The 11374-nt window shown below is 35.0% G+C and overlaps 1 protein-coding gene across 3 annotated transcripts in view; it reads right to left on the bottom strand.

Moving 5' to 3' along the window:
* LOC106876900 (calcitonin gene-related peptide type 1 receptor) overlaps positions 1 to 11374 on the bottom strand; it is a 156174-nt gene that overhangs the window by 43413 nt on the left and 101387 nt on the right. For all 3 annotated transcript variants that reach the window (XM_089357184.1, XM_089357183.1, XM_089357186.1), the window contains 2 exons: positions 6319 to 6422; positions 5638 to 5729 (listed from right to left, as the gene is read on the bottom strand). In XM_089357184.1, the coding sequence (XP_089213310.1) occupies positions 5638 to 5729; positions 6319 to 6422 (196 nt within the window). The remainder of the gene's footprint in view (positions 1 to 5637; positions 5730 to 6318; positions 6423 to 11374) is intronic.

Below are 11374 nucleotides of genomic sequence, written 5' to 3'. Positions count from 1 at the left end.
AATTTGAACTCAGAATGTAACGGCAGACGAAATACCGCTAAGCATTTCACCTGGCGTGCTAACGATTCTGCCACCTCGCCGCCTTAATAATAATAATAATAATAATAATAATAATAATAATAATAATAATAATAATAATAATAATAATAATAATAATAATAATAATAATAATAATAATAGTAATAGTAATAGTAATAATAATAATAATAATAATAATAATAATAATAATAATAATAATAATAATAGGCAGCTCCCCATTATGTCGTATATGCCAACAACAAAATGAGACCATCGATCATGTTGTCTCCATGTGCAGTCTGCTTGCGCCTACAGAGTATCTCAACAGGCATGATAGAGCTGCACAATATATTCACTGGGTAATATGCAAAAACCTGGACTTGCCCCATGATAAAAACTGGTGGGAACACAAACCACCCCCAGTACTTGAAAATGATCACATTGCACTCCTCTGGAACTTCACCATTCAAACTGACAGAAAGATAGACGCAAATAGGCCAGACATCATACTGAAAGACTTCAGACAAAAATCATGCCTCCTCATTGATATGACTGTCCCAATCGATATAAACGTATCTGTCAAGACCTACCAAAAACTGAGCAAATATAAAGATCTTGAAATAGAAATGAGCAAAATGTGGAATCTGAAGACGAAAACAATACCTATTGTCATAGGTGCCCTGGGAATGACAGCGAAACGGGCTGATTACTACCTAGATCAGATTCCAGGAAACCCCAAAATGGCTGAAGTTCAAAAGATAGTGCTCATGGGAACTGCCCATATCCTACGTAAAATACTGTCTATGTGATCTCAAATTTTAAAGCAAACACATAATTTTCTTATGGTTTCTTAAACATTCACTTGAACAAAACTGTACAAATCCAAATATATGGTACCCTAGGCATAACACCTACATGAACTTCTAACTTGTTGTCTCTTGAGGTCTCTGGGTGAGACTTGGATCCAACTTGTATAAATGCAAAACAAAAGTCAAACATAAAATAATAATAATAATAATGGTTTCAAATTTTGCCACAAGGGCAGTAAGTTTAGGGAAGGGGTTAAGTCGATTACATCGTCCCTAGTGTACAACTGGTACTTATTTAATCGAACTCCAAAGGATGAAAGACAAAGTCGACCTCGGTGGAATTTGAACTCAGAACGTAGCGGCAATCGAAATACCCCTAAACATTTCGCACGGCGTGCTAACGATTCTGCCAGCTCGCCGTCTTAATAATAATAACAACAACAAGAACAACAACAACAACAACAACAACAATAATAATAATAATAATAATAATAATAATAATAATAATAATAATAATAATAATAACAACAACAATAATAATAAGGATATGGATAACTGTATTTTTCACTAACTGATCTGGAAGAATTAATAAATCTTATTTAATCAACTAATTGAAGCACTCATTTAATTTTCTTTTGCCTTTTTTATTTCCGTCTAAGCTATTTTGCTTTACTGTAACACACTTTCCAGGAAAATATACTCTTATACTTTAGTGTTATCAACTTTGCGTTATCGCTACCATTTTCATCATTACCCATATCGATAATTTGTCTGTAATATCGCTGAGTAATCAATCGACGTGAAAATGTGATTGCATATTTCTACATCTGAATTTTAAAAAAAGTGAATCTTATCTCGTGTACTTTTTGATTTTGCTGTCAAAAATTACATTCGAAGTCTTTTATCATATTAAAATCTTCATCAAAATATTCACCCTGTCAAATGATAAGAGCATTTTTTTCTGAATTTTTTTTTCTTTTGAATCATAGAAATATGCTTGCGGCACTCTCATTATAACGCAGGCATGGGCACATGGTGAAAAAGTTGATTTGACAACTATGTGGTCTTGGGTTTGATATCAATGCACGGCACTTTAGGCATAAATCTTTGATATAAGCGCAGGAGTGGCTGTGTTGTAAGTAGCTTGCTTACCAACCACATGGTTCCGGGATCATTCCCACTGCGTGGCGTCTTGGGCAAGTGTCTTCTACTATAGCCTCGGGCCGACCAAAGCCTTGTGAGTGGATTTGGTAGACGGAAACTGAAAGAAGTTCGTCGTATATATGTATGTATATATATATTTGATTAATAAATTCAAAAAGGGATAAAAATATTTTACAAGAATTTTATCAGGAAGCCAGTGTGTAAAAGAATTCATAAGGGGAATTTCGATTCCCAAGAATATAATTATTCTTTTATATTTATATAAATGTGTTTATTTTGGGATGTCCAGTGTGTGGCATTATTCTGTAGTAATGCCCCTTATATAAATATAAACGAATATGCATATATATATATATATATATATATATATATATATATATATATATATATATGTGTGTGTGTGTGTGTGTGTGTGTGTGTGTGTGTGTGTGTGTGTGTGTGTGTGTGTATATGTTTGTGTGTCTGTGTTTGTCCACCCAACATCGCTTGACAACCGATTGTGGTGTGTTTACGTCCCCGTAACTTAGCGGTTCGGCAAAAGAGACCGATAAAATCAGTACTAAGCATCCAAAGAATAAGTCCTGGGGTCGATTTGCTCGACTAAAGGTGGTGCTCCAGCATAGCCGCTGTCAAATGACTGAAACAAGTAAAAGAGTAAAAGCGAGTAAAGAGTATATATACAAACAACCATATGTGTATAAATATATATACATCCACATATGGTTTTTTGTTTTTTGTATGTGTGTGTATGTGTGTGTGTGTGTGTGTGTGTGTGTGTGTGTGTGTGTGTGAGAGAGAGAGTGAGAGAGAGTGAGAGAGAGAGAGAGAGATAAATATATACGTCTCTAAAGTGACAAAGGGCTCTATCAGCACCGCTGTTGCTAGAAATAAGAGTCAAATCAACTCAATAGCTACAGAAAGCCATATCTTAATGAATGACAAGGGAGGCAAGCTCCCTACATCAGAAGATATAGCCAGATCATCAATGATTTCGCATTTTAATGCTTATGCATCGTAATGCTCATCAGAGAGTTAAACTCAGCTCGCCTTGTCAGGTTATAAGACTGTGAATTAGCCACCCACATTATTTCTCTCCCTCTCTCTCCTCCCCCCTCTCTCCCCGCATACACACATATATGTACGTATGTATATTTTCTAGGCATACACATATATATTTAGAAAAGAAATCGGAAAAGCTAAACCTCATATATACTTCATAATTTAATTATTTTCGACAGCTTTTTCATTAGCGATACACGTCGTTTTCAATACAATTACGAACCTAAGATACATAATTAATTAAATTGAATTAAATTAATTCAAAAGTGATGTTTACCCAAATAATCGGGGAAAACATGATAATCAAGAAACACCTACTGATTTAAATATGAACGAGAAAGAGAAAAAATCGCGAGGACAAGGAAGAGAAAAATTAAGATTTTTATGTGAAATTTATACATTTAAAAATATTTTAAATTCTAAATATGCAATAAATTCTAAATATACTATAAAAGTTCATTTCAGCCGATTTTGCAAGTTTGTATAATGTACTGGTGTTTAATGAAGTTTATTATTGACGTCTTAATTACAGTGGAATTAGGTTTTGATGTCTGTATATCAATTTTCTCTTTCTCTCAAACCTGAGAAATCGTCTACCGTCTCGAGTTTCATGCTACAGATCCAATCCTTCACTGGAACTGTAAAAGTCTGTAAACCTTTCCAGAAGTTTATCATTTAAATATATATGAGCCTGTCTAGATATGTAACTATATGCATGAGAATACATACATAAAGCATACAAATCTACACATACATACATACATACATACATACGTACGTACGTACATACATACATACATACATACGTACATACATACATACATACATACATACATACATACGTACATACGTACATACATACATACATACATACATACATACATACATACATACATACACACATATAAAAAATACCCTGTTGCTGATGTTGAAATTCCAATGAAGGAACCTTGGATCTATGTTAGAAACCGGTTCTTTCTTTATTGACAAGAAATCTTGAAATAAACCGAATAATGACATACATATTACTGTAATCCATAATTTTTTGGGGGATGACCTCAAGATTTATACTAAGAATGTTAACAATGCCAAAAAAAAAAAAACAGCTGGAATTTTCAGCTGACATACGAATGTAATATTTCCAGAAGAAATGTTCCTATTTGACTGTTGAACTGGGAAAATCAGTTCCCCAGACAGAAAACCTATACTTTAATGGTCCCACTCTCTCTCCTGTGCCACACAAAGAACGCTAGAAGTACCTAGGTATTGATTAGAATATATCGTACGAAGGTACCGTGAATAAAGATAGAGTGACCCAAGAATATTGCACCAGATTAAGAAAAAATATAGCAGTCTCAACTCTCCTCTTATAAGACATCCTACAATACATTTGCAGTCCTAGCGCTGATTCCAGCACTTGGGATACTTGTTTGTAGAAGAAATCCACTTCATAGACATTCAAATCCGCAAGATTTTCACATCAACTGGAAATCTCCACAGAAATAGTGAAATCGACAGGCTCTACTTAAGAAATAAAGGAGGTAGAGACTTGATATCAGTACAGACAGCCTTTGAATGTCGCATAAACTCTCTCAGACAACACTTGTTAAGCAGCAGGAGCAAAAGTAAATACATTGACTTCGCATTGTTTTGGCCTTACCCACGATCTTTTATATAATATATATATATACTCTTACTTGTTTCAGTCATTTGACTGTGGCCATGCTGGAGCACCGCCTTTAGTCGAGAAAATCGACCCCAGGACTTATTCTTTGTAAGCCTAGTACTTATTCTATCGGTCTCTTTTTGCTGAACCGCTAAGTTACGGGGACGTAAACACACCAGCATCGGTTGTCAAGCGATGATGGGGACAAACACAGACACACAAATATACACACACACAAACAGATATATACATACATATATACGACGGGCTTCTTTCAGTTTCCGTCTACCAAATCCACTCACAAGGCTTTGGTCGGCCCGAGGCTATAGTAGAAGACACCTGCCCAAGGTGCCACGCAGTGGGACTGAACCCAGAACCATGTTGTTGGTAAGCAAGCTACTTACCACACAGCCACTTTATGTGTGTGGATTGGGAGGGCTGACATCTGTCAGTTTGAAAACTGCTACTCTAGAACATATTTCTGGAGGTCTAACAGTTGCAGTCAATTTTTGGGCTTCCTTTTTGAACACATAGTTTGAGATTTGTAATAGGCCAACCAGCTATTTCTAGACAGAAAAAGATCGTGCATTTGGCAATTCTGAGCACGAGATGTTAAGGTAGATAGAGCTGTTGAAGGAAAAATTTTAAAATATGGTCTTTTAGGTAGGTTATATGGAGCTGAACGCAGAACAGAAAAATTATGGCAGTTTTAATGATAATTACAGCACCATATTGGTTGATGACGGGTGAATAGAAGAATTCTGCAGTTATAAGTTCATTGGGATCCTCTTGGCAAAAGGCAAGAAGACTTAACTTTAATCTTAGTTTTGTGTAGATCACATAAATATAGAATATTAGAAAACAAATGACGGATTATTTAACTAGACACAGTAAGTGTCCAACGACACGCTGATTACTCACCGGAAGTAGAGAAATATGACACAGGCTGGTAACAGCAGGATTATACTAAACAGGCTGAAAGTTGTATCGACAAATATGATGACATGATGTTTCTGTAAGGAGAAGAAAAAGAACGATATATGAATATGCATATATGGTGGACCTCCTTGTCGAAAACGATGGAAAGGGTTTCCTCAACATTTTATGGGACAACCTGCAATAATGACTCGTTTATAGTGATTAAATGTTTCTGCTGTGTATTAACTCCCTCACTCCGTCAAATCAACATTGCCTGTACGTATGCAGAGTGTGATACAAATCAGATGTCGAAGTGATTGTAGAGTATTTCGCTCAAGGACATAACGCACCGCCTTGTCCGAGAAATCGAAACCACAGTTTCGTGAGCGCAACACTTGGCCAGGCGGTAGCACCGATATATTATCTCGTGTACCAAAATTAGTCTCAAATTTTCGCTCTCGGTTAGAAACTTCGGAGGAGGGGTAAGTTAATTAGATCGACTCCATTGCTCAACTGATACTTATTTAATCGATCCCGGAAAGAAAGACAAAGTCGACCTCGGTGGCATTTGAACTCAGAACATAAAGTAGAAAGAAATGCCGCTAAACAGTTTTTCCGGCGCGGTAACGATTCTGCCAGCTCGCCATATACTTGTGTGCCAACATTAGAAACCATATGACTTACCTCAATATCGATACAGGTGCTGTAGTTAGACCATTCTTGTTGAGTTTGGGGATTGCGCCACCAGGTGCCGTTAGAAGTACAGTCCTTGTAAGCACCAACTGTACCTGAAGTAAAATATTTTTATAAGTATTTTTGCTCTGGGGAAAGGATGGAGCACAACAAAATAAGGTAACTAACAATAAAAACAATAATAAAACATACCAACAACATATACGGTCATTAATTTTCGAACCATTAAGTGAGATTATGTTGTCGACGACCAGACATATCCGCTAAATATCCTGCAAATCACATTGACTCTCTTAACCCTTGGTCTATCAGAGAAAATGTATGTCACTAATTACCAACTGGGTCCAATGGACCCAATATTTTTCTTTTAACTAAATTATATTCAAACTACCATTATTTCTTAGCTACATTATATATTAAGAAGAATTACTGTTTCTCACAAATTTTTATAAGAATATATTATAAATTTTTAGAAGAATATATCATAAATTTTTATAAGAATATATTATAAATTTAAATAATTACAAAAGTACAGAATTACAGCTCCTCATGGCAGTGAATGCAGACAACATTTGAATGTCCTTGGCAAACATGGATTTACAATTCTTACATTATCATTTACTGATTTCGAGGGTGTTGTATCTATTTGAAGATATTGTAGATCTTCTCGAATCAATAATAGACAAAAATAAAATTACGAAATATTAGTTTTAAAGAAAATCGTGTAAATAAATTTACATAGAGAAAAAAGAAAAAAAAACACTTGGCCATGTAAATAGTTATACATGACAAAACATAATAATCATTGATCTAATTTATGTTTTCCAAAATAGAAGATATTAAATATACTACGCAACAGACGATACTTTTATTCTTGTGATGCCAAATTCAAACAAGAAGACAAAATATTCTTTGTGAATGTTCAATGGAGATGTTTATTCTTGTTTTCTCTTATTTTTTTTAACCCTTTCTAGTTAAGAACAAAAGCGCTTAAAAAGTTTTTGTTATCACAAGTATAGCAACTGGAGACTTTGCTCTGTACCATTAGTTTCTTTCCCATTGTCTCGGCACTTTCAACTGGACACAAACCTTCCATTCCATAGCCTTGTAACTTTTGAGAGTTATCAAAATCCTGACGATTCTGATAATCCGCCACTATAATAATATTAATAATGACAATTTTGAGTGTAAGAGTCATGTAGATTACACCGTCTCCAGTACTTGACTGGTACTTTATCTTATCGACTCCGAAAGTTAGAAAGACAAAGTTGAGTTAGTGGGTATTTGAGTTCAGATAATAAAGAGCCAGAGGAAATGCTGCTAAGCATTTTGTCCCAAGTGCTAACGATTCTGCCAACTCGCGGCCCAACCATACTATTAATAATAATTCTTACAATATTAATGATGACAATAATAATTTTAGGAGAGTTACACCCAAGAGCAATTTATTTACTGCAGATTAATCTAGTATTCATTTTCCAAATCGGAGAGATGTTTGGCTAAGTGTACAGTGTCTAGATTTAAAGAAGTTAGGGGCATTAAATGAACTTTCGACCGATTTACCTTAGGCCATTGGAAAATATCTCAATCTCATAATCGATTCCTTGAAACCCGATATTAATGGTAGTAGAAAAGGATTTGGCATATTTGAAAGTTTGTGTAATATTCAAGATAGAATATGGAAAATGAGAAAAAGGGGCGAATAGGTAGTGTGTGTGTGTGTGTGTGTGTGTGTGTGTGTGTGTGTGTGTGTGAGAGAGAGAGAGAGAGAGAGAGAGAAGTGGAGAGAGAGAGAGAGAGACAGGACAAGAGAAAAAGAGACATTAATGATGAAATGATACGAAAGCATATTAGCAGCCATTAAGAAGAATGCCAAGGGAGTGAAAGCGATTAGTAATATGATTGAAAGCTTAGTAAAATGAGGAAGATGTTAAGGCCGCCATTAGAAGAGAAACAGCTAGGACTGGGTGAAGTGGATTGGGTTGAAAAGGGTACTGATAGTCGAGAAGAATCTGAAATTATATTACTTAATATCTCCAAAAGAAAGAGGAACAAAAGAAAAACAATTGGATTATAAAACAGCAACGTCGTAAACTCATTAGAGATAATTAATATCATATACATAATAGAAGCAACAAGTACAGGCGTTTTGAATGCTTCTAATTATACACGTGCATATGAGTGTGTGCGTATATATATATATATATATATATATATATATATATATATATATATATATATATATATATATAGATGTATATGTATATATATATATATATATATATATATATATATATATATATATATATATATATATATATATATATATACGTATATGTATATATGTATGCATGTAATATGTATATATGCATGCATGCATATATATATATATATATACATATATATATATGTATGCATGTATATATATATGTGTGTGTGTATGTATGTGTGTATCGCTACACACACACTCACGTAACACACACACACACACACACACACACACACACACACACACACACACACACACACACACGCACACACGCAAGCGTAGTGTGGTTTCAGCAAAACATTGCATGATATTTAAAGTTAAAATACTTTCAAAGCTAAATCAATGTAAATTTGAAATAAGGGAATGTTTACAGAAGAAAGGAAAATTGAGGAACAATATGTACTTAGCTATATATATATATTTTGCTATTTCGGAGTTAATACACCTCTCTTAGCAGAAAATAGAGAACTGTATGGAGCTGGTATCTTTTAAACAAATTTGCAATGTATAGGATTTTAGACTGTTTTACCTTCGAATGCGTATATGCGTGTGTTTGTGTGTGTGTGTGGCAGAGGTGGTAAATATGAGAGAATAATAGGTGACAATATCTTTTACTCTTTTACTTGTTTCAGTCATTTGACTGCGGCCATGCTGGAGCACCGCCTTTTAGTCGAGAAAATAGACCCACGATTTATTCTATCGGCCTCTTTTTGCCGGACCGCTAAGTTACGGGGACGTAAACAAACCAGCATCGGTTGTCAAGCGTCGGTGGGGGAACAAACACAGACACACACACACACACACACACACACACACATATATATATATATATATATATATATATATATATATATATATATATATATATATATATATACGACAGGCTTTCAGTCTCCGTCTACCAAATCCACTCACAAGGCTTTGGTCGGCCCGAAGCTATAGTAGAAGACACTTGCCCAAGGTGTCACGCAGTGGGACTGAACCCGGAACCATGTGGTTGGTAAGCAAGCTACTTACCACACAGCCACTCCTGCGCTTATAATATCATTGATATTATATATATTTATTTTCTCAGATGAGGTAAAAATGGTGCGAAAAAGTGAGTGCAACCGTCGACACCTGAAAATTTTCAAAGAGTATTCGAAAACTGGGTTTAACGATGACGCAAATGCATCGCTTGTAATATTGAGTAATATCTTTGCATAGAAGAAGAGTTACTCTGCCAACATGTGCAGATTGAATGATGTATGTATTTGTGTATACGATCTTCGTGCAAATACGCAAACGCATATATATATATATATATATATATATGTGTGTGTGTGTGTGTGTGTGTGTGTGTGTGTGTGTGTGTGTGTGTGTGTGTGTGTGTGTGTTATATATAACCACTTGTGAGTCGTTGGCGATTTTTTCCTTCCGTCTTCCTTTTCTATTGGACTTTCCTCTGTTCCTGAAGAAGGGCTTTGCTCGAAACGTAAAACCACCTTTCTTTCCTTCCCTAAGCGTCTACTAATGCTTTACATGTACTACGCCCTCGCGTTATTGTTTTTTGTGTTTGTTCTATTTACTACATATATATATACACACATACATACTATATATACATATATAAATGTCTGTGTGTGGTAGCTTTTGCATTTATTTCGCTGTGTTGTTGATGTGAAGTTGTAATCAATCAGATATTATTGTACTTTGGTGAAGTCATTTTACCATTTAAAATATCGCTTGCACTGATAATAGTTTACATCTCCATTGTTAAAGAACAATTAAAAAAAATCTCCTGCTCTAAATACTGAACCATGTCTAGTGTGAAAAACAACTTCGTACACTCTCATAAAGCAAATCCCTTTCTTTTGCTTGCCAAGCATGCATTACATCATTACATTGGGGCTCTATTACGTAAAGGTACCGAAAATAAACAACGTCCTAGAATTCCAGCTTAGGAGGATGAGTAACGTATCCAGAATGTGTTAACTCTACGTATTGCAAAAGCTCATATAGGATTTCATCCATCGCGTACAATTCTCCGGGTATAGCCAACTGAGTCAATTATGGCGTGTAGAGGAACCGAAGAAAGATTCGAAACGAACAACATCCAAGATATTAATAGACTGTGCTCCATATACCGGAGCAAATTCTTGAGCAAATTAAAAAAAAAACCGCATAACAATAACTGGATAAAACAGGCTCATGGTATTGCAGCCACGAATGCTAGGATTAACATTTAACGCCCATGAAACAACTAGATCACAAATTTAGAAAACCAAATCGGTTTTAAAAAATCAGATTCATTAAATCACTAATTTGGACATACAGACATCAACAGAAACGGCAGATCATACGCAATATACTTCCCAGTAAACTTTCAAAACTAGGGATTTAATGTACTGCATGAGGTGCAAAGCTGTGTAGAAACAAAGGCGCATCACCACAACTTGTTTAGGGAAAATGGCCTGTAGCTAATGTGAAATGATCGGATCACACCAGAGTGAGTACATTGAAAAGGGACTATTATCTAAAGTACACCAATGTGCGAAACAATGGATAGATAGCCAAAGTAAAGTCTTTTTTTTTTTAATCCACACATTCACATAACACGGTGCTTAAACAAATCACAGAGGAAAGTGTTCTGGAAATTTCCGGAAAAAGATTCCGGACGAAACAACTCAATCATTTGGAAGACTGATTGGCGTAACAACGTTCACAATACCTTCCACAACAACATTCTGGACATAAATAATATAAATAGTAGAGGTTATTTATGTCCAGAACTATTTA

Source organism: Octopus bimaculoides, chromosome 9 (assembly GCF_046866305.1).
Source record: "Octopus bimaculoides isolate indiv1 chromosome 9, ASM4686630v1, whole genome shotgun sequence".
Lineage (NCBI taxonomy): Eukaryota > Metazoa > Mollusca > Cephalopoda > Octopoda > Octopodidae > Octopus > Octopus bimaculoides.
This window is presented reverse-complemented; position numbering and strand designations above follow the sequence as displayed.